This window comes from Manis javanica, chromosome 5 (genome assembly GCF_040802235.1).
Source record: "Manis javanica isolate MJ-LG chromosome 5, MJ_LKY, whole genome shotgun sequence".
NCBI classification, from domain to species: domain Eukaryota; kingdom Metazoa; phylum Chordata; class Mammalia; order Pholidota; family Manidae; genus Manis; species Manis javanica.
Genome location: NC_133160.1, coordinates 140617954 through 140643071, shown reverse-complemented (window position 1 = coordinate 140643071; position 25118 = coordinate 140617954). Strand labels below are relative to the sequence as shown.

General features: G+C 43.3%; 1 protein-coding gene across 7 annotated transcripts in view; it reads right to left on the bottom strand.

Moving 5' to 3' along the window:
• The window catches only part of APBB2 (amyloid beta precursor protein binding family B member 2), a 381148-nt gene that overhangs the window by 56939 nt on the left and 299091 nt on the right, over window positions 1-25118 (bottom strand). For all 7 annotated transcript variants that reach the window (XM_073237712.1, XM_073237714.1, XM_073237708.1 and 4 more), the window contains 2 exons: window positions 21388-21534; window positions 17380-17507 (listed from right to left, as the gene is read on the bottom strand). In XM_073237712.1, the coding sequence (XP_073093813.1) occupies window positions 17380-17507; window positions 21388-21534 (275 nt within the window). The remainder of the gene's footprint in view (window positions 1-17379; window positions 17508-21387; window positions 21535-25118) is intronic.

Sequence of the window (25118 nt, the reverse complement as noted above, 5' to 3'; positions counted from 1 at the left end):
CACTGCATGGTGTGAACATACAGTCGCTTTCATAGAGCAGGAGTCTATTTCCCCACCTGTGAAGTCAGACTTTGTCATGTGACTTTCTTTGGCCAATGAAATGTGAGCAAAAGTGCTAAGTGTCATTTCGAGACAGAACTTTAAAGAATCACTGCATCTTTTCCCCCTGCTGCCATAGCTAGCAATCCTCTAGCCTACTAGTGACTGTCTCACTGGCCCTGGACACAGAATGAGGACCACGCCCACAAGAAGTGGTGCCTCCAGCCAGCCTGCCATGGATAGTCAGCAGTGTGAAGGGCTGTTTTCAGCCACTGAGAGTTTTTTTTTGTTGCTGCAGCATAACCCAGCCAGTGCTGACTGATTCAAATGCGGATGAGAAGGCTAACTGCAGAGGTGGGCCCTGGACTGAAACATATGATAAGCAACATCATACAACACCCATATTGGGCTTGGAAGTTATACCACAAAGTGCTTCATGGGATTCAAGGACTCATGTAATTACCTCCTGTTCCACTTAGTACATCCCACGAGCCTAGGGACCTTGAGGTTCTTGTTCACAGCTACATCCTTGGTGCCAAGCACTGTGGCTGACACATAGTGGGGACTTAATAAAAGGGTATCTAATAAATCCCCAGGAAGGGATGGGATCCTACCATAGAGAAGAGGGAGAAAGAAAAGAAATCCTACAGCTTGAAACTTCAAGGTAGGAATGAGGATTGTGGGCCTTGGGCATGAAGAAAACCAATTAGAGATCACTTAAAAATGTACAGGTACACAACAGGCACATGAAAAGATGTTCCATGTTGCTAATTATCAGGGAAATGCAAATTAAATCCACAATGAGATATCACCTCACACCACTTAGGATGGCCACCATAGAAAAGACTTAGGAACAACAAATGCTGGCGAGGATGCAGAGAAAGGGGAACTCTCCTACAGTGCCGGTGGGAATGTAAACTAGTTCAACCATTGTGGAAAGCACTGTGGAGGTTCCTCAAAAAACTCAAAATAGAAATACCATTTGACCCAGGAATTCCACTCCTAGGAATTTACCCTAAGAATGTAGGATCCCAGTTTGAAAAGGACATATGCACCCCTATGTTTATCACAGCGTTATTTACAATAGCCAAGAAATGGAAGCAACCTAAGTGTCCATCAGTAGATGAATGGATAAAGAAGATGTGGTACATATACATAATGGTATACTATTCGGCCATAAGAGAGAAACAAATCCTACCATTTGCAACAACATGGACAGAGCTAGAGTGTATTAAGCTCAGTGAAATAAGCCAGGTGGAGAAAGACAAGTATCAAATGATTTCACTCATCTGTGGAGTACAAAAACAAAGAAAAACTGAAGGAACAAAACAGCAGAAGACTCATGAACCCAAGAATGGACTAACAGTTGCCAAAGAGAAAGGGACTGGGGAGGATGGGTGGGAAGGGAGGGATAAGCGGAAAAAGGGGCATTAGGATTAGCACATATAACGTAGGCGGGGGCACGGGGAAGGCAGTATAACACAGAGAAGACAAGTAGTGACTCTATAGCATCTTACTATGCTGATGGACAGTGACTGGATTGGGGTATGTGGTGGAGACTTGATAATGGGGGGAATCTAGTAACCACAATGTTGCTCATGTGATTTTATATTAATGATACCAAAAAATATATATATATGGGCACAATTATGGTTAAATTATAATTATAAATCTTATAGAAAAGATGATGCCCCTTCTGGATAAAGACTGTCATTTTTATTCTCCTGCCCTGATTAATATACTTCTTGGGTAGAATCTGTTCTACTACCATGGTTCCAAGGCCTAAGAGAGTGATTAACACCACTATGATTAAAAGTGACCCAAGATTTAAAGACTTAAGATATATACCATCTTCTTTTCTTTTAAAGAAGCACTCTACTTTGTACAGTACAGACATGTTAAAACTTTATTTTTATTTAAAAGAAAATTTCTCTCCCTTTTACTTTCAACCCTTGACAGTGAATTTAATGACTAGGATTTGGTTTTATCTTTCTTAATACCTTCTACAGCTTCCCTTATGTCAATAAAAAAGACAAAGCAACTCTTTAGTGAGAAGCTTTATAGAGATAAATCAAAACATTTCCTTTAGGCAAGATAGGGGTATAGACAATTACTCTAGGTCACTGAATTCGTAGGGGAAATATATTAAGAAATTCCACCCCATCCATTAGATGAAATGCTCTCAGTAATCACTGCTTATCTTTGTACTGGGATCCCTGGTGGTAGAGAAAACTAGACTGGCAAGAAAGTATCTTTAGTGCTGAGATGGTTTCTGTGAAACTATTATTCTCTAATTCATCTAGAAAGCTGCAAATGTCATTTGGTTTGGTTAATAAATATTAATTGAGTGTAGAGATATCGTTTTAACTTTGCTGTTCTTTCAACTGCTCAGGGATTTTATGGCATCGGGGGTAGGGTACAAAAATGCCCTCAAAATATTCCTGTTGCAGAATGCATAGCATTTCTCAGTTATTGAAAGGTAGTGAAGTCAGGAAAAAAGATCTGTATTTTAAACACCCTATGGGTTTGTGGGTTATTACAACTGGATGGTGTTTTTTGTTAAAATTTATATCCCATTTGCTTCCAAAAGAATTAAGTGATTTACAATAAAAGGCACACATTCTATCAGACTCTTAAATTAGAAAGTAAATTTTAAAACCAAATAGAAAGAAGTAATTCTGTAAATCAATTAGGCTAAATATTAATTTGAATCACATTCAACCAATCTAGTCCACAAAGACAGCAGTCATACATTTCAGTCCAATATTATTACTGCAAATGAGGATTTAATTTCACTTGAAACTTTCTGGCAAAAAAGGGAAATATCACAAATTACATAATTTTCACCATTAAATAAAATTATTTTAAGAGAGACAATATTCCCTGACTGCAATGAGAGCTATGATCATAAGAATACAACACTTTCTAGTGAAGGCAGGGGGGTGGAGTGTTAAGCAAATGAGTCTAATAATAGAGATTGGTTATAATAGAACTTCACATAGAGCTATCATTTAGAGCCCCTAGATCAGCATGCTTTCAGTGTTTTCTAACCTGGGTGGATCCCAGAAATGCTGATCCTCTGGAATGTCATTTGTGTGAAGCAAATAATGTGTTTTATGCTCACAAAGTGTTAAGTGCAGGCCCGTTCAAAGCCTCCAACAGCTAAGCCATGTATTTGGGGTTCTCTATGAGAGCAGGGCATTGCATATATGGTTTCCCAAAATTATTTGTCCATGGACTCCTTTTAAGTTTAAACATCAGTTACAAAGCTGGTAGAGCGTTCAGTTCAAAATCTTTTTGAAAAGTTAACCAAGATCAGTGCTATTCAAACTATCATCAATTAGTGGTACAAACAGCATTTTAAAGTTAAATAAATAGAGTACCAAAGAAAAAAATCTAAGAACAGAGCACATACTGAAGATACATATTGTGTGAAATTTTGTTAGTTATATGTGATTGAGTAAAGGAAACTGGGGTGGAGGGAGAATTAGATTATACCATAAACTACATTTCTTTGAAGTTATGACAAAGTAGTTTAAACAACAATGACACAGAAAAAAGATGACTATAAAAGAATGTGGGGCTTAACACATTTTTTAAAATTCAGTTAACAACTGTCCTTGTAACATCTATTTTCATGTGGGTAAACACACACATCCTCAGCAAGTTAAATAAAGCTTCCTTCAGAGGTGCTGAGATATAAGTTTCCATAGGTTCTGGTTGTGCCCTGGAGGAGGGAACAGCCAGTTCAACTGAAGGAACCTAACAGGTCCATGGCGAAGCTTCAGAAAGTGAGCAGGCAGGGAAGGGCAGCCCAGAGAAAGGGAACTGCAGGGCGAAGGGCACAGTCCGGTGCAGCTGGGGACGTGCACTTGCACACTGGGCTGGGTGGGAGGTGGGGGAGCCTGGGGACGGCAGCTGGAGAGGCAGGTAGGGGTGACATGACTCATCCCACCAGGGAGTCCGGACTCCATCCTCTGGACGGCAGAGAACAACATGTCTCCACCTGTCAGAAAGTTTACTTGGGTTGCAACTGGCAGATTATTTAAAGGGGAGAAACAGGGGATGTAGAGAGATGATGGGGGTTAGGAGTTGGGGTGGAGAGGCAGGCATAAGAAGTGGTAAGAAAAATTCACCCAGACTCAGAAACAAAGCAAAGGGAGGACAGTGTGCCTTGCCTTTTCAGTGTCAGAGTGCAGCAACATTTAACTGGCTCTCCTCAGGGCTGCTTAATTTTCTATGCTGAGCTGTCCAGTAGAAACAGAAGGCAAGCCACATGGGGGCATTTAAAATGTTCTAGTAGTCACACTTCTTTTAAAAAGGAAAAAGAAGTGAAATTAATTTTAATATATTTAATTTAATCTAGCTATGTCCAAAATACTACCAATCAACATGTAATCAATATAAAATGTACATTTTACATTCTTTTCTTTTGTACAATGTTTTTGAATTCTGGTGTGTATTTTATACTTGCAGCCACATTTTAAATGCTCAAGCTGCTTGTGACTAGTGGCTACCGTACTGGACAGCTCAGCTCTAGGGAAATGTATTTTTGTGACTTATTTTTTACTAGTAATAAGGGCTCACACTCTGTGACAGTCATTCTTTAATTTGTAGAAGATGTAAATTACAAATAATATCTGCAGCTTTATGCCAAAAAAGAAAAAAGGTAACCACAAAGGTAAAGATTTTATTGCCAGTAGAATATTAAGTAATTTGGTATCTAAAGTAGCCCTGTATTTGAACACCTTCTCTTTCTCTCTGGCTGCTGTTAGAGTTTTCTTTCTGCCTTTGGTTTCAACCAATTTACTAGGATATGCCTTAAAGAGGGGAGTGTGTGAGCGGTGTGTGTGTGTGTGTGTGTGTGTGCACGTAATTTATCCTGCTTGAGGCTCTTTGTAATTCTTCAAATCACATGTGCTTCCTGGTGGCATGATAAGCAGTCTTGAAGATTCTAAGCCTTTCTTATATTCCTTTGATCTGGTAGGTGTCCTGTGGGTTCTCAATCATGGATTAAATAAATCTTTGATATATTATTCACTATATATTTTTTAAATTATATTTAAATATTGAGCTATAACTACCACAGAACTGCATATATTTAAAATATACAATTTGATAAGTTTTGACATATGTATACATTTATAAGATATAAGATAGTGATTTGTATCTGTAACTTTCAAAGATTCTTCTTGCCTTTTTATAATCTCTGTCTCTGTCCCTCTCCAGGTAACCATTAATCTCTTTCCATCACTATAGATTAGTTTGCCTTGCAGTTTCTAGAAATGTATATAAATGAGGTCATATAGTATGTATTCTTTTTTTTTGTGGGGGAAGAGGTCTGGCTTCTTTAAGTCAGCATAATTCTTTTGAGATTCAGCCATGTTGTCATGTATATCAGTAGCTGCTTCCTTTTTATGCGGAGCAGATGTCTGTTGCATGGCTGTACCACCATTTGTTTATCTATTTACCTGGTGATGGATTTTTGAATTGTTTTCAACTCTGATTATTACTAAATATATGAAAGCCTGTTTTTAGCTTTTTGAAAATTGTACTTTGACCTAAGTACTAAGATGGCCCAATCATTAGGGCTTGACCACTCCCTGCATGTGGGGAAGGTAAAAGGACCTCAAGTCGTTGGCTCCTGCAGCTGATTAGTCTGAGCAGGAGTTGAGCGAAGAATGTATGCATGAATCTAGAACACAGGGCTCAGAATAACCTTGAAAATGGGGTTTGGTATATGAATTTTTGAAGATAATACTCTCAGTTTTGATCATACTGAATGTAACAGATTTGTTTTGTCATTCCAGCAGTAGCTGTTACTAAACTAACAGCAAACATGACCTAGCCTGAGGTTGGCTAAGCAGGGGCTACACACGCAATCTGTGACCTTGTGTCATGCAGTTAGGAGAGATGCTTCTTTCTAAAGGAAATTTCTGAAATGGACTGCTGAGTTCTTTGGAGTTCAGACAGTTGCTTATAGATTCAGGAATGACTTATGTCCTCTTGTCCTTATTCCAATCCCCATGCCACTTACGTCCAATGGCACATGAGGTGGGAGGGCTGCTGAGGGCCTGGGGCCAGAGGGAACTGGATACTTTCAAGCTGAGCTAAATATCTATTTCATAGATTTGGTAATCAAAGCAGGATTAACTCTAAAGAAAAAAAAAAAGAAAAAGAAAAAGATACTGGTCCCTCTACCAGTGGTGTATGCAAAATTCCTGTAAAACTTACCCCCCCAGTGTCATTCCCTGTTTAGTTTGCCTCTTGGGACAGACCTGTTTCAGTGCCCACATAGAAAAGAAACATTTGGTTCTACTGAGCTGAAGATTTCAGACTTCGATTTTTCTGGCTTTGTTTCCAACAAATTTACACTTAGCTCTCCTTTAGGTGGGTGGCAAAGAAAGGATTAAGGGATCAAGGGACACCAAGAGCAATTTTCCAGTAACAAAGGGATTCACAGCTCTATCATGACCAGCTGCTCAGGGTGCAGGGCGTGGACCCATGAACCTTGCCCAAAGACAGATCTCCAATGGGCCAGGGTGCTCAGTGCACAAAAAACCAAACCCTTGAAAACACAGACGCTAAAGGGGCAGACTCGGCAAGATAGGCCTGGAGAAGTCATCAGAGGCAGAAGGCGCTGCCTGCACAGAAAGGCAGCCCGGGTCTGGCTGTTTTCTACTCATGGCCGCCCTCATCCCCATTGTCTGCTGGCCGTGTCACAGGCCCTGACTCAGCTCTCCCTGAGCCCAGGTTCCTTTAGAGCCTGAACCAGGGCACTCCTACCCTAACCTACCCACATTTCAAACAGTACTTTAAAGCAGTTTTCCCTCTTTGGCATATTTCTGGTATAAAATGTTGTACTGAATGACAACATTTTCTAGGTTTTATTTTTCTTGTTCCATCTCTCTGCCACTCAACCTCTCTAGATATGTGAATAGTGCTAGATCCAGTCTGTCACCCACTCTGTGTTCCTTTATTTATAGTCTAAATGCCTCTTCCTGGGTTTACAGAGATACACCCTTTCTGCTTTTTAAATGAACTGCTTGGCTCACTAACTTTCATCTGGCTCATGTCTGATTTGCTATTTCTGTTCTCTTGGCTGCCGTGACCAGGCCCGAGTGATTCTACACCCAGGATTTTTTTACCCTCCATGCTTGAGGACCCTGAGTTAAATGGCTTAATTCTCGTTTTTGACTCCCTGTCTCTTCTTCCCTTTTCTAAAGAGGAGTTCCCTAGGGCACTTGGGGAACAACCTAGAAGGAAAGAACTCCCAGTTAGAGTTATAACAGAGAAACGTGGCACCCAGGGCTGGGGCCCATAGGTTGGGTGCTGCTAAGAGGGAGAGCAGGGGACGTAACTTGGTTGTCTTCTCACCTAAGGAGACAGGCTAGTGAGCAGGAGATGACAAATGTGGGCCCCATCGGGAAGCGGGTGCACATGCCGACACATGTATGGCAGCAGCAGGGGGTGTCAGAGGCCAAGTGGTTGGATTGAAAACCCAGTACGGGATAATCTTCATAAATTCTCGCTTTTCTCTATTCAGAAATAACTCTTCCAAACACAATTTCCAGGCTTTAATTCACAGCTGTTGATACTTAATAAGGGCCTTGGAAAAATACAAAGCCATGGGGACACGGGACTCTAAAAATTAATGTTAGCCTTTGAAGAGGCATCAACTAGTTGGTCAAGACTCACGGGAACAAATAATGGATGTTGTTAGACATTTAAGATCAAAGACAGAATAACACTCACCTCCCATGTGTTTACATTTCTCTCACTGTTTTGCAGAAAGTTACAGTTGACCTAGGGCAATATTTCAAGGAAGTACTACCAGCTTAATAAACCTAGTACAGCTGGGGACAGCGCATGGCACTTCTATGAGAGCACCTCCACACTGCTGCCGTGCCAGCAAAGCCCCCACTGTAGGTGTGGAGCCGGGACACCGAGTGTCCCCAGCAGCAGCGCAAGAGAACCACGGTGAAGCTGCCCACCATGGGGCCTGACTCCAGCGCTGCCCCTCAGACCGCCCTAGCTCGGAAACACCTGGCACATGATTACATGTGGGGAGGCCCCGTGAGTTCCACCTGGTATTCCCAAATTTTTCTTCAGTGAAAAAAGCACTATTATACCTTCATATAAGAAGAAACATATATTTGGTCTTCCTCCCTGGTTCCTGGCACAAAGCTCCTAAAACCTTTGTAGTTTTCTGAGGTATAGGAGCATCTTTTGTTACAATATTTAGTCTCAGTCCCTGATTCCTGACAAAAGAGCTTTTAAAAGCTTCCTAATCTCCAGCATGCTAACAGTATGCTAATGAGAAGTCTGGGGGACCCCCCCCCCGGGGAAGCTTCAGGATGGGGAATGGCCAGTGGACTGGTCAAGGTGTAATTAAATGGCTGTAACTGTCAGCCCCAGTGCCACCTCCAGAGGAGAGAGGGCTGGGCATTGAGTCAGTCACCAATGGCCAATGATTTACTCCATCATGCCCATGCAAGAAGCCTCCATGAAAACCCTACTCCACAGGGATGGGAGAGCTTCCACGGGTGAATGCACCCAGGTGCCTGGAGGGTGACATACCCCAAACTCCGCAGGCACAGAAGCTCAGGGCTCTGCTGTTCACAACCATCCCAGCCCTCATTCTATGTTTGTGCCTCCAAGCTGTTCATTTACATCCTTTACAATTAACAGCTAATAGTAAGTAAAGTTCTGTGAGACCTTCTAGCAAATGCTCAAACCTAAGGAGGTGTTGTGGGAACCTCTGATGTATATAGCTGGCTGGTCAGAAGTGTGAGTGTCCTGGACTTGTGACTGGCATCTGAAGAGGGGGCAGTCTTATGGGACTGAGCCCATAACCTGTGGGGTCTGTGCTAACTCCAGGTAGTTAAGTGTATAAATGCATTAAATTGTAGGATAGCCAGTTGGTGTCTGCTTAGAACTGGAGACTTGCCTGGTGTGGGAAACCCACACATTCAGTGTCAGAAGTGTTCTGTGAGTAGTAACATATCCTGCACCATGTTCTCAATCACTGGATTCACCATGAAGCCAAAAATCTCACATGATTACATTTGAGGAAAAGGGCTCAAGGTGAAAAGTTGTGTACAAAAAGCAGTGGCTGCCCCTTCATCAGCCATAACATGAGTCTTTCAGCAGTTCACCAGACACCTAATCATTTACTGAGCATATACAACATGCCAGTAACCAAGCTAAGCTCTGGGTTATATAATACGTACAGCTTTTTCTGCTCTGTAAGAAACACTAATCCATGTTTATGTGGGTTGTCAGGCTATTTCTCCACTGAAACTACTCTTCCGTATGTTCTTGGAATGCTCTATGCATTCCAAGAAGACTCTGGTACTTTGAGAATTCTGAAGAGAATTGCTGAAGCCAGTGTGCCCGATCATCCTCATGTCGCGCCCAGAAAGGCCTGTCTCTCACCCAGCGTGGGGCTCTAGGGAGCGTGAGATGGGAGTTATTTGGTATCATCATCAGAGCTTTTTGCTTTCTTGACGTGATGACCTCAAGCCTTCCTGCTTCACTGGCTGGTGCAGAAACATGCTTGGGAGAAATGCTGGATGATACATACACTGAACCAGTCAGCAAAATGGATGATAGATCCTCAGAAGAAACTTTCGTCTTCATGGATTTACCAACAGGGATGGCACCACCATGCCAGATCTGCTTGAAAATGCCCTCCCACATTCCTCTGAGGGAGACTTTTCATTACAAGACAATCACTTACAGTGTCTTTCCTTAAAGGTTATTCTAAGCTGAAAGTATTAGCAAGCATCCTGGCGTGATTAATAGAAGGCAAGGAAGCCACTTCTAAAGAGATAAAATATAACTACAGTGTAAGTCAGCAAAATAGTCAGGTAAATCCTGGTGCCTCTGCTGATCATGGGGCTGTATTAAAAAGAAATTAACTCTAGAGGTCAAGATCATACTGTAGTGTAGGGAGAGAATTACTGCTCTCTCCCTGAAGACTTTTCTTCCAGAGGCAAGACAGCATATACCCTAGATTAAACTTTCATCAGCAGGTCTTGGACATCCATCAATCTTTCATTACTGTCTGGTTCAGAGAACCCTCTGACTAGATGTCATTAGGAAGCTCTCTATCCTCCATATGGAGACCCCTCAGTTACTCCTAGGAAAAGAAACAATGTCAAAGGGAAAATAGAGATAATTTTCAGATTAGCTCAAAAACCCAGAGGTCCACTATTTCTAAATTCCCACCACCTAAAAAAGAGCCATGCTTTATGGCTGACAACTCCTGCCAATTCAGAAAGGGTCTCCCAGAAGAAGCACTTCTGAATCCACTGCAGGGTGATGGAGCTGAACAGAAACAACAGCCACACTCATGCGCTTGCTCAGAAAATCTCTGGCCAACACGCCTGTGGCAGACACGCCTCTGCCCTGTGTGAGTGGCCACTGCCCTGAATCAGTGCTAATTCAACCTAGGAGTCACTGAGTGAGAGTGTAGGCAGGAGACAGGAACTACCCCAGATATCTGAACAGAGAGAATTTCATGTAAAGAATTATAGCTAGGTGACTAAGAGGTAAAAAGGGAACAATTGCAAGGAGGCAGCAGTTACAAGTAGGGCTGTGACCTGCAGGGTTGAGGGAACAAAGCCCTGAGATGGGAATTATTAACACTAGATGCTTGGAGGGGATGCCTTATGGAGCAAAACCCCTGACACTGAAAAGGGGCACTGCCTGGCTGCACTGGTGTCTCTAGGCTTGGAGGAGGGACCCCAAGGATCGGGACCCAGACCTCTGAAGAGGCATGCCAGCCCTTGTGCTGGTGGCTCTGAGGGAGTTGCTCGATGAGGCTGATTCTCCATTTCTGGGAGTGTTGGAAAAACTGCAAAGTGGAGCCAGAATGGATGCAGTGGGATGAGGGAGATTTTCTAGGATGACGCTCACAGAAACAGGAAGCAAAGTTAGTTAGGGCCTAAGAGGCAGCCAACTGGACAAGCAGAAATGTGTTTTTGCAGAGTCCCACCGCGACCCAATGAAGCAGAGCAGGGAAGGGTGGGTTAGGAGCAAAGAGACACAGTTTAATAACTGGCTCAGGAAGCAGTACGTTGTGGGCTGGGCAAGCAGAGGTGATCCATCTTGACACTGTCAGAATGCTAGTTGTTTCACTAGTTCCTTAGTTTGCTGGTTCTTTCCTGGTAGTAGTGTTAACTTGGCAATTGTCAGCCCAGCTCCATTTCCCCAGAGTCCCTTGATGATGGGATATAAACAGAATGTGAGCATAATGAGAGGCATACAAGCCAAGTCACCTTCAACTTAGAGACAAGTCCCCAGGCCTGGTTAGACTAGGACGACACCTGAGGAACTCGGAAGGCACACAAGCGTGCGAGGCGCAGAGCTGGCCTGCAGACTGCACCACTCACTGCAGACCGCACCGCTCACTGCGGGCTGCTCCAGGGAACTGCTCTCTGGGATCCTAGCCAGGGGACTCCACAGCGTTGGTGCAGCAGCCTGGCTTGTACCCTACTTAACACTTAGAGGTTTAGCTCTAGGATGAGAGGCAAGCAATGCTTGCAGGCAGCCCAAGTATGGCTGGTAGAACTGAGGCTTGGGGGGAAGGAGAGAGACAGTTGAAGGGACCTCCCCTTTTATACAGTGAGGTTAGGGGAGGTGCATCCTGGGGTCCCTACAGCTGGTCCCTATTCTTTTTTTTAAACCTCCTACTAAAGACATTTAAAAAAATGTCTTAGTTCAAAGCCATACAAAAACAGGCCTTAGGGCCATAGTTTGTCAACCTCTGTTTTCAGGTCACACCTGTGGTTTTTCCTCTTCAGTTAAGCCAGACCCTTAAGGACAGGGACCAGGCCACTGAGCTCTTGGGTCTCCCTGCTGACCCCCAGCTGTTTTAGACCATCCACCATCTCTCATCAGGATGAAGAGAGGAGCTTCCTGCTTCAACAGGTCAAAGCACCAGGAGTCTGTTCTCTGCGCTGTCAGAATGGGGAGGGTCAGCCATGTAAGTCATGCCCTTCCGTCCTTAGGTGCCTAATCTCTAAAGCAAAGAGGAGACAAGACACTGGCTACTAAACTACCTTTTACTTTTAAAAGCCTATGAATTGAAGTTTTGTTAACTAGTTAGCTCCAGTTCTACTTGGCAATCCCCTAGCCCCAAAATTAAGTAGTGTTTTCAAAAGGAGTCAAAACAAAGCAACACTGGCAGGAAAACACGGGCATGAATTATGTATGGCAACAGCTTTCTGAAACAACTCAACCCAGGGTCTTGGTAGATAAAACCGGGTGGGAATATCCTAGAAAAAAATATGAACAAAATAGTACATTTGGACTTACATGTTCTTTTTCGTTGATATATAGTTGATGTACAATATTGTATTGGTTTCAAGTATACAACATAGTGCTTCAAGGGTTACATACATTATTAAATGCTCACCCCAACTAGTGTAGTTACCATCTATCAACATAGAAAGATGTTGCAGAACCACTGACTATATTCTCTATGCTGTACTTTCATCCCCAGGTCTTATTTATATTATGACTGAGATTTGGTGGTTACCCACCCACCCACCCCAACCATTCCCCCCATGTAACCACCAGTCTCTTCGCAGTGTCTGTGAGACCGCTGCTGTTTTGTTCATTTTGTTTTGTTTTGATTTTAGATTCCACATATAAGTGAAATTTTATGGTATTTGTTTTTCTGTGCCTGGCTTATTTCACTTAACATAATACCCCTTAGGGACTTACTACATTCTTTAAATAAAAGTTCCTTGGCATTGTAACCAGCTAAAACAATTAAGTTGACAAACTTATTTGGAAATTTATGAATAATTGAATACACGGTAAGATTTTGTAAAAAATTATTCATCATAAGTAGAAAACAGATGTATAGACCACCTTCTAGGAAGAAAGGTTTTGCGATACAAACAATATCACAGGGCTAACGTTTAACCTGCTAAGAAAGTACTTCTCAAAAAGCACTTGTGCATAATAGCTGTGATAGCTGCTAATGATTATGAAGGGGTTTTATCTTCATTACAGCAGGCCCAATGGGGTCTCCATTTATAAGTCATTTATTAAAAGTAGTTGCAATTTTTCTTAAAAATAAAAACAGCAATCTCATGATGCCACTAATTTAATGACTTTATTGACCAGAATAGCATTTCCCTAAGTGTGTTCCATGTGACTGCATTTCCTTGAAGAAAAGGGTTCCAGTCAAGTCTGGAAAATGCTTTCCTGGAGGTTCCCAGTGCACATCAGCATAGGAAAACCTCTAGGAGGGTTCACAGTTAAGGGGGTTTTTGCTCTTTGATTAACCCAGTTTCCCAATCAACCCTACAATCTTTTAAAATTTTTTTCCCTTAAGGAAAGTCTATGAATATCTTACTTCATTAGTGCTCCATGGGACACTGATATGGAAGTCACTTGGGAAAAATGCCACTTATGGGGTCTAAAACCCTCTGACTATACCATGCACCCATTTTCCTTCCTCCTGGGAAACATGTGGGATTAGCACTGTTGTCTACTGGCAATGAACACGAGGACCTGTGTTCCTCTTCCCCTATGACGGGCCTCTATCTGCTACAAGGGGAGAGGACGGTCCCTGTTAAAAGGTTCCTAAGTTCAGAAAGTATGTTTGCTTGCTTCTGATACCTCTATCAAATATCAGGGAGAAAGCTGCTCCTCACGGTCTGAGTAAGAAAGAGCCGTGGGTCAGAATCATCACAGGCTCTGAAAACAGGCTCATGAAATCCCTCTCACTCCACTTTGAAATGGAAGCGTGCAGGCACACAGGGACAAGATGGGAGAGGGCTGTGGCCATCTACCCCAGTCACTGGGGGTGACATGCCACCTCTATGGCCCAGAGCCATCTGCCCCCTTCCCACAGTGGGTGGGAGCAGAGCAGGGCAGTCTGGGGGCTTCCCTCTGCTGCCTTTGGAAATACAAGGCTCATGAAACCCTGTTCACCAAGCTCCATGTCTGGGAGCCTTGACATTTGTCTCACTGTGATCAAAGGAACCAAAGCACAGAACGGCCAGGAGAGGAGGTAGCCCTCCCTTTGCTGGGCGATAATGCAAATGTGCTTTAAGAAATGTCACAAAGGCAGGCATGACTCTCAAGAATAAGCGAAAACTTCAGTACAGGCCAGCAACAACCCAGACCCCACAGAGAGCCAGCATGTGATGTGACTACAGTTCCTTCTGCCGTTCTTAATAAGGGGTTCCTCCAGATCCACCTTGGGGAAGGGGGGGGGCATCGAAGCCGCATCAGCTCCTCACCTAAATAACATTACTCTGTGAGGAACTTCTTCACAGCAAATCAAAGCCAGACAAGAGCTTTACAAAAATGTGAGACCTAAAATGACTATAAATTCTGAAATAACTTATATTTCAGTGAAGCATTCTGAATTTCAAGAAAGATTCTGCATCCCTCAAGCCTCTAGTATGCATGCTTTTCTTCTTCATTTTAACCACATCAAGAAACCCGCTAAGAGCCCTAGCAAATGAATACACTGCCATGGTCTGATTTCCTCATGTATACTTGACACGACTAACTGACAGGTGGATTATCACAGGGTTATAGGGCAAGAAGGGAAATGGAGTCGCAGCAGCTCTTGCTTGAAAAGCACATGGCAGAGGGTCAGGTACATGGTAAGTGCTCAATAAATGTTAGGGATTGTTACTAGCATTTCTATGAAAATGGTTATCTTGATATTCACAAGAGGAGAACACATGGCCCAAGTTCCAAGGCCTGTACCCTGTGAGTTACAAATCAGATCCACAAACCTTCACTGGGCACCTCCAGTGCCACGCTGGACGTGTGAAGGGCTGAATTTGTCCCACTGCGTTACCTCACATTTCATTAAACATACCTTTTTTCAGAGGGGGAAAAAAACAAGAAATCCCCTATGAGATTTCATTTTCTCAGCAAGGAAAGTTACGAAAGAATGTGAAATGAGCTCATTTTTTGCAAGCAAAATGAAACATTTTTATGTTTTATTCATGCAAAGTGAAAGCCCTTTTCCTTTGCAGCATTACAAATTGAATTTGCTCTTGTAAATTGCTGCTAAAAAAAAAAGAATCAAAAGCAAAAGAAAGTTAAAAAAAACCAAAAAAACAGAAATACAAAGGCCTCTTCTAGGGAATGAAAACTCAGGAGACCAATGAGGGGAAACAGAACGTCTCAGTGGCAAACGAACTTTATTTACTGCTTCCAAAAGCAATCCGGCTCAAGGGCCCCCAACCCTTGACTTGGTGAGGTCCTATGTGGAGCCCTGACAGAAATTTTAAATTACACTTAGCTGTTAACAGTAAGTAAGAATAAGAATTAGTTAGAAAACATAGGTAACCCAGCCCATGTTTCAAAAACATAACTCAGAAAATGTAACCTAATTTACACTGATGTTGTATGGGCAGAGGGCGGGGGGCTCTCAGTGTCTGGAACCACCACCTCATCCTCGTATCAAGTGATAAACTGTCCTTGAAGCCTCCCAGAGGTCTGATTCCTTCCCACGCACAACCCCCTGCAAATCTTTGAAAGGAAGCCATGTAATTAGCTGAATCTACTAGTGTATGTAGCTTTAACAAATCATTCATTAAGAGCTAATATTCATTAAGCATTTGCTGTATCCCCACTGTTTCAATAACTATACATACAAGAAGGTACATATACACAAGCTTTGTGGTCCTTATGGTCCTCATTTCATACATGAGAGAAAATGAGGCTCAGAGCTTGACAAATTTTGTCAACTGGAATTTGAATCATTATTTTGCTGAATTTATATAGTGTTTGGCCTCACTTCAAAGAGTTGGGGCAGGCTGAAAATCTAATCAGTGAAATGTGCTCACAACCTAACCTTAAGAAAACACACCCCCATCTAGTTGTACATGTATATAATATGACCTTCATCTTGTTCCTGCCTTAAAATCAAACTTGGAGGACAGGAACCAGAGAAGGATCAAGCATCTCAGTATCCTTCCATCAAGGCTAACATTTTTAATGATGAGCAAACATCAGGTATTTTCCTTGTAAACTTAATCAATTCATGTCAACACATCAATTCTAGTGCCACAGCTCTGCCAAGGAAGCGAGTGACAGGTGTGTATGCATAAACCATCTACTCGTTTACCCCAAAGCACCTGGTCCAGCTGTCACCATTCATCACTTGTTCCAAAAGCTCAGGCACAACATGCTCCCAGGAAGGTTTATCCAATTAGCAGTCAGAGGATACATCAGCTTTGTCTTTTGCAGACCATTTCTGATTCCAGCAAAATGTGTGTTCTTTGGTGAATGCTTAACCATTTTCTTTTCTGGCTTAGGACTTGGAACTGAATGAATCAAAAGACTATAGAATCTGCTAATGCCCAGCCTTGCTAGAAAAGTCTGGGATAAGCCAAGATAGAGTCCCCTAGAGAGGACCACATGACCCAATAAACCAGAATGCCCAGGAATGGAACCACAAGCCCAGAAGAGTCATCTCTGTGGTGGGGGGTTTTCACCTGCTTTTGCCATGCCCTGGTCCAGTTTCAACAAAGCAATAACTAATCATCCTATAGCTCATCCCTAAATGCTAGGCAATCCTCAGGTACCTTGAACATTGTCAAAGACTGGCTATACCTGAGGAGTTAAATGCACTTAGTGTAGTACAATTATTCGACAATGGTATCCAAGAATAATGTCTGTGATAACTGCTACTTTATTAGTTAGACTATGTATTTGAAAATCCTGACTTCCTCATTTCTAGTCATCCTGGAAAACAGAAAATTCACAACACATCTAAATAAGCAGCAGTTGCTATAAGTAACAAATTTTCAGCAGAATTTCAGAAAAATACACACTGTGTGGAATTTTGGCATGACCAGATATTGTAAACAACAAAATAGTTCAGCCAACCCCAAACCCCAGCAGTCTCTGATCACGATTTAATGATTTAAAGCTTGTCATTAAATCTGTAGAACCTCTCCCTTCAAACAGGCTCTCTAAGAAGGAAATACCAATAGGAGGGCTTCTGAAATGGTTGAGATTTAAATAGATTGCAGAGAAGAGGGGAAAAAGGCAGGGGGTCGGGAAGCCTGGGTGAGTTGGGAACATCAATGAATGAAGATGAGCAGGAGGAAAAAGATGCAGAACTCAAGGCAGGATCCGGAGCTGACAGAAGGTTTGTGGTTCTGGGAAGGGAAGTGGCTCGGAGGATTTGCAAGGCAGGGAAACAGCGACGTGCTTTCATGTTTTACATTTCCAAAGAGTCTACTGTCAACTCCCATGTTCAGTGAGGTGCAGTAACTTCATATTAAGTTAAAATTGGGTCAGCTGGTGAGGTGACACACGACAGCATGCCCCCAGCACACTCACCGGCCGTTGTCGCGGCCCACACCCCACACGCGGATACTGGCGATGGGCTGGGAGTGGAGCACCGTGCGGTCCATGGGGTCCACCAGGCTGAGTGTGTCGTTCTCCAGGATCAGGTACATGTCTTTCCCCTGGGATTCGATGAGAAGACAGGTTATCATCCTCATGATGTTTGTGGCTATCTAGGGGCGCATTTCAACCATCAAAAGAAGTCACCCCTTCGATCTATTTGTTTTCTTAAGAAATATCCTCTCCTTACTAAAATATCCATAAATTTCTTATGTTCCCCTCACATACCCAATTTCTCTCTTTCTCCAAGTCCTCTGAAGTGAGTCCCTAACCTGCATTCTAGACAGCTCTTATTTTAATTAATTACACTTATGAATATTGACTTGAAGGAAAAAGGCTACTTGTGGGCTCCCTGGAGAACCTGGTCTTTTACTAACTCCGTGTTTTGAATTCTGGCATGATCCCTCTCTCCCCATTCCTCCTCTCTTGTCAGACCCTGCATCAGGCAAGCCTTGCCAGAATTCCCAGGCCTACAACCATGTCTGTCTCTTCTCACCTTGGACACCATCTCGTATCTTTGCGAATTGGCAGGCCAATAGTAGGAGCATCTTTGTGACAATTCTTGGTACTGAAATAGCTAACATTTATATGACTTCAACACATCTCAAACATTATGCTTAAGGTACATTGGCTCATGAACCCCCCAATTTCCCTAAGAGCTTGGTTTGTTATTATCTCCAATTAGCAAAATGGGACACTGAGGCTAAAGATTAAGGAACTTGCTCAAGGTCTAACCCAGAAGCTGAGATGCTATTAGCTACATGGGCGCTGCTGTAATACCCATATAGGGAAGGCCACGTTTCTCATCTCTGGCATTACACTTCAGGTGTTTAGGTTTTGGTCTCCTGTCCCCACACAACACTGGCTCTTTGAGACAGGAATGCTTATTCCCCTTGCAATTTCTCAGGCATAATTCGAAGGAATTATTGCGCTGTACCAAAAGACTAAAGACTGTCTCCTGAAGGTCATGGTCAGCCCAGATGCTGTGGCACTAAAGCTAGGAAGGTCTAATTAGGCTGAACAGTGAACCTTCTTGGTAGGTTTTGAAAGCGGGAGAGAGAAATTCTCATTGCTCTGTTTTGAGGTGATATTTTAGGTTCCCATCAACGGCTCTCAGTATGAACACAAGCTCTGCTGTTTCAGTGGCAGACTTGGGCTTTTCAGTGCCTGTGCCGGTCGATCTGCTGCAACTCTACAGCTGAGATCCAGGATGATCTGTGATCTTCCCAAAGGGTGGAGAAGCCATTTCCAGATGAGTACTAGCAGAACACGACCTGGGCAGACTGCTGGCTGCACAGACCCCACAGAGCCTAAGGGCAACAAGCTATCTCAGCTCTATGCACCCCCAAATGGCTTCGGTGGAAAATTGCAGCTCATTCAACCGGCTGCAGGGTCAAGCCTCTGTGGACACTTCAAGGTCACAGCTGTCTCCAGACCCTGGGTAAAGAGCCAAATCTTAATTAACCAGTTTGTAGATTGATCATGATTGAGGTCCTGAGGAGATTCAATCTTCTAGTACCTATTGGAGGCTGGGAAACTGATCAGTAGCTAAGCAATGGTAGGCAGACAAGAAGAGAAGCCAAGGTAGAATGGTGGGCTACAGTCTCCCACCCTATCCTTCCGCTAAAGGCTGGGCTCCATTCCCCCAGGCTTGAGCTGAGGGCTGCCACTCAGTGGCACTTCGGAGCTGTATGATCTCAGAGGTCCCGAGAACTGGGAACCAGATGGCTGAGCAGGTCCCACGTCCTGCAGCAGCTGGCCAGGTGATGTGCCTTGGGATAACTGATAGCTGTCTGGGGATTTCTGGTGCTTTCTTCTCTCTCTCTGTCCCTTCCCCTCCAGGAATTAAGCACTGACTGGAGCCTATGAGAGATCTTCAGCTAGACCCTCCAGTGAGTGACCCCCACTTCCTTTCTTTGCAGCTGCCTCAAGGCCAACACCTCGCAGGTACTAAGAGATTCTGAAAGGCTTTGTTTGGCCGATATCATCGCTTGATAATGTTAAACATGCTTTGTGGGATGTGACCAACAGTGAGGTGAAGTCCCACTGAGCTGGGTGACATATTTCCTTTGGGCTGATTCAGCTTAGAAACAACAGTTGGTCCTCCCAAAGGTAGCAGAGTTTGTCTTCATCGGTTAATTCTCCTAACAATCTTTGCATTATTGGACAGAACCAATGACAACTGCCAGCAGATAATCTAAAATGAGATTGGATGGCTGAGTGTGGGGTGTCCCTGAATGAAAATGCACGCTGGCTTCTGCTGAGCCTGTTCAGCATAGTCGTGTCGCTCATACCCATCTTTTCAGTTTTCTCATCAACAAATAGTAGCTCCTGGTTGGCCACTTGTCATGTCTGGCTAACTGGTTTTTGTTCCCAAAGAGCCAATGCTTATGCAGCTGTCACCTAAAGATAAGACACTCCTCTGACAGGCAGGACTTTATTTTCAGCCTACCGTTCAACAAGGACTTGTGCTGTACATGGCGGGGCATGGCACAAAGTCACTGCTCATGACCCCAAGCATTAAGCAGTACTTTATATACTATGAACTAGAAACACTGCCTGAAGAATTTATTGTTTCAGAAGTAGGAAAAAGAATGGAGAAAAACAGGAATGGCCTATCAGAGTTAACTAGGTGGGGAGGCAGGGTAGATTTTCAGGCCTGGCTGCCCCCTATAACCCTATTCTCCTATTGGAGCCAATTGGAGATCCCTTGAAGAATCTTACTAAACTCTTCTAAAATGATAAACCCCTGTGGTGGTGTTCATCAGTCATTCACACATTAGTATAAATTAATGCTGCCCTTCCTTTTACATCCTAAGTGAGATTTGTTCCTTCAGTATAATAGCATTTTGACTGAAGGAGCGAGAAGACAGGTGGATAATCTAATGGGAAAGATAGTCCCAGATATTTGGGTAGGAGATGGATAGTAATGCTGGTAAAGTAAATGTTGGTTAAGAGAAATACCTGAAAAAAGTCCTTTTCCTGGATGCAAGAAAATTTTGCCTCCTCTCCTGCCATGCCTGGGATCTAAAAGTCAGGTTGGCAGTGCAGTTTGGCCCCCTTCTAAGGTAGACAGAATCCTCCATGGGAAGCCTCGGAACCCACCCCCCTTTATGATAGAGTTGCTAGGATAAAAAAGAAGTGCCTGAGGTCTGAACAGCCCAATCAGAAAGCAAACTTTCACTACCAGTGCTCTGCTAAAAGGGGACGGTTTGAGTGCAGTAGATTCATGTAGGAAGCATGGCCCCAGGGTGCATCCACTACACTTGTTCAGAGGCCTCAGAACACAGTAGAAATGTGCTTTCCTGTTCAATATGACTTTTATACAAATTTCATATTCTTATTATTTTTCTTTCTGGAATTCACTAACATTTCAAATCAGAATTACCATGTTCAAAGTGAGAAAGAATATGTAAGTATCAATTCCAAAGCTCACGTATATTGTTCATTTTCAGATTGTCCATAAAGAGGACTGTGTTATAAAAGAGCAATTTGTCAACTTTTAGAGGAAGGCATCAACATTTTGGTGTGTATGTGTGAGGGTCACCTTCCCCCCTGAGGATATACTTTGAGTGGGCCTGGGTCTTCTTCCTGGAAAACTGCTGTTATGTAATGGCATACCCAATTTTGCATCCAAGTTTAGGAGTGTCTGGACTCTAAAGCCCATCCATGTATCTCTGGGGATCCAGGGATACCAAGCTGAACTCTGTCATTTAGACCTAGAGAAATGTTCTCTCCCAGGGGCCTCATCATCACTAAGATCTGCCGGTGCTCCCAGATAATTAATTCACTGGGTATATCATATCTCCACTATCTGCCTTTACAGGAAATGCACCCAAAAAATACCTTCAGTGGCCCTCAGGATCACGTCTCACAGAACTCTGGAGTCTCACGAAGCACAGCAGAATGTAAACAAGTCTGTCATTCCCACGTGGTACTTACCTCTCCCCAAATGCCGACTGTATCTCGAATGTCATTTTTGCAGTAAGAAAGCTGCCTGATGCAGTTGTTGACAGCAACACTACTTTTACCAGGCGCAAGGTCCTCCTCTGCCATTTCTACCCAGCCCAGAGAACGCACAGCAAAACACTAGAGGACAAAGTCAGGGAACATGAAATTACTCATTAGTCACAAATCAACCGCTATCAATTTACCCTAAGATCCTCTACAAGGTATGCATTTTTAATTATTACATAATATTCAATCATCTAATGTAGCCAAGGAATCTAGGACTAAATAATTAAATTGTGACTATTTTTGCTCTTAAAAACATGTAGTGATAAATATCTTCTTGCCTAACATTCTGTGTGTGTGTGTTCAAGGTTTTTTCTAAGAATTGGTTCCTAGAAGTAGAATTATAGGGCTAATAGGTATAAAAACTTCTAAGTTCTTTTATCTATTATAAGGTAGTGTTTTTTTTCCATAATAAGAAATGCAACCCCCATGAGATCTGTTGTTTGTTAAATACCTGGAAAAAGACAATAGGATGAGAAATTAAATATATATCAGGCACTTGTTTCTCATTGTTATGAAGCAAAATACATTCTCTAATACCCAGAAATAAAGAAAAATGGGGAAAATGTGTTTTCATGATAATAGGTCTCAGATCCTATAAGCATTTATTTGCACCAAATCCTGAAAAGCCTGCAGAATGGATGAATTGTGAGATACCTTAAAGAAAAAAATCTATTTACTCTTTTATCACTTAGGGACATCTTACTTGAGCTCACGCTCCTTGTTCAGTACTCAATTTTTTAAGTATAAAAAATATTATATGCATATTGCAACAAGTAAAAAATCCACAGACACACAAAGAAATTCATGCAACATGTGAGGGTGATTTGGCTGGAGTATCTGCCTTGGTCTTAACTGCCAGGGTTGGAGATGGCCTGAAGTGGGGTCCCTCATCCCACCCTGCAGTCTGAGTCCATGATCCCTGGTGCAGCCTGGGGTCCCTCTGAAGTGGCATGCCAGTTGAAGAGACCACCTTCCCAGGAGAAGAGGGGCAGGCAAGGTGCCACACTTCTGCTGGGGGTAACAGGCTGGCTCTTGAAGAACATCTTGCGAAGTTTCCAAAGGGAACTTCATAATAAAATGCAGAAATGCAGCAAACTGTGCCACAGTGACCACACACTCAGTCCAGTTCAATGTTCCCCGTTTCAGCCCCTGGGCCCAGACAAGGTGCCTCTTTCATGAGTTGCTAGTCACACTTTCTCAGGGGGTGAAAATACCAAAATGCCAAAGACAATCTACTTAAGCAAACAGCATGTGGATCCTCACATCCTAGCGGGGAAGCTCCAGGGAAAGGCCCAAGGTTCTGCGTTAACCACCTGCTGCATGCGGACCATGCATGTGATGCTTTTCACAAATATGCCAAAAAGAGGAAGCTGTCCCTGTGATGACTGCAAAAGCCACTCAGGACCCTGTGCCTGGGCACAAGTCTGGGAGATGCCCATCACACTTCACCTGCACTTGTGGATCGGCTGCAGTGAAGCTGCTCAGAGAAGAGGATCCCACAGCTACTATGGCTGGCTGCTGAGCAACTGAGGGCCAGCCTCTGGTCAGCAGCTGGCCTGCCTGCTGCAGCTCTGCTTCTATAGCCCTGAGACCAAACCGTGATTCTCCAGGTGACAGTCAGATGTGCCCCAGGTGCACACCACAGTGCATCTTCCCAGTTTTATTCAGCCCCACAATTTCACGGGTCTATGGCTCCTAAGTACCGCATTTTGCTTCCTCTAAGGAGCACTGTCTCTCATTGGTTCCTAACATAGTCCCTCATCAGTAAAATCACAATGCCACAATCTATCTGTGGCCTGCTGACCTTGTTATATACCACCTTATGATGAAAAGACAGCTTTTCCATCTTCACCCATGTATGGAGGTTTTCCCATACACCAACAAGCAATTCTCAGACACAGATAGCTTCAGATTACATTGGTTAAGGGCTCAGCGCTACAAGAAGACCATCACCCTCACTTCAGATGTTTAGTTACATGCCCAGGTTGTCACCTGTCTTTCCGACTACAGATTGGGGTTTCTGATGATCCCCTCCTTGGATTCGATTAATTTTTTACAGCAGCTCACAGAACTCAGAAACATTTTACTTACTAGATGACCAGGTTATTAGAAAAGGATGTTACTCAGGAACAGCCAGATGGAAGGGCAAGATGGTGTAGTGTCCATGCCCTTTCCAGGTGCACACCACCCCCCAGTCTCCCCATGGGTTCATCAACTCGGAAGCTCTCTGAACCCTGTACTTTCAGGTTTTCATGGGGGCTTCACTAAATAGCAACAACTGATGAAATCATTGGCCACTGGCAGCTGATTCAACCCCTAGACTCTCTTTCTGGAGGTCAGGGACTGGGACCGAAAGTTCCCAACCCTCTGAAGGCCTGGTTGGCTCCTCTGGTGGCCAGCCCCTAACCTTAGGTGCTTTTCCAATGTTCACTTCATTAACATAACAAAAGACACCATGATTATCCTCAACACTTTGGATATTTCAAGGGTTTTGGGAGCTGTGAGCCAAGAACTGTGGATGAAGATCAGATAATTATGAGAAATGTATTTGAATGACCAAATATATATTTTCTTATAAATCACAATATTGCACACCTTTAGCTCTCTCCTTGTACCTCAAAAAGTAAACTGAAACTCCTGATTTGGAGAACATTTATATTATCCCAACCTACTTTATTAGCAGAAAATAAGCATAGCATAGTTGTATCATCTGACACAACCAACCATTGTTCAAATGTCAAGGTATGTGAAAACAAGTAAAGGGAAACCTCACTGACATGGCGTTGGGGGGCCTGCAGGGGAAACTCCATAGTGTTCCACTCCTTGTACATCTCAGAACCCATCAGAAAAGACGGACTTAAAAGTCCATGCTGTTCTGGCTATGTAACCATCCAGCAGGAGAAGGAAGGTGTCTGCTCTTCTTGCAACAGCCGGAGCCAGGCCAATAAGAGTCACAACTCAGCCAATGATGAGAAGCCATGATACACGAAAACTCCAAGTTTACTCCAATGGACCCTTTGCTTAGCAACAGCCTTTCCAACAAGGCCCGTTTCCTCTATAAAAAGAGCGGTCCTCCTTTTGTTCTCCAGACACACTGTAGCAAAAATGGAAATTCCATGGCCAGGATTCCCACCTGATCCTAATCTCACCCATTGTATAGTGGGATGAGGTGATACTTAGATTACTGCACAGGCACGTACTTGCATACCTGTTGGCAATAAGCTATTTATATCTGTTATTCCTTTAAAAAGAGTTCCACAGGGTGCTGTGGCAGAGGGAAGGAGAGCAGAGCCTAGAGAAGAGAGCGGAGACTGGGGAGCCTGGAATGGAGGCAACGCTTGAGCAGAGTCTGGAGTCGGGAGCAGAGACGGAGCCAGACTTGCCCCGTAGAGACAGTCGGTGGTGGCCATGAGAATAAAGCTTGTTATGAACCCCTTTTTACCCTCAACATCCTGTTGTCATTATTCGTTCTAACTGAATCCACTGTGAACTTACTTGGAGCTGGGAATCCCCTCTGCCCAGAGCTACACATGCCTATGGTTTTGCCAGAGCTTGCATGTCCTGGATTGCAATTCTGTACTATTCCTGAATAAAACTGTTTTTCTGGCAAAATAATTGTTCTATTTTTAAGGTTAAGAGGGGTTAATTCATTTAAT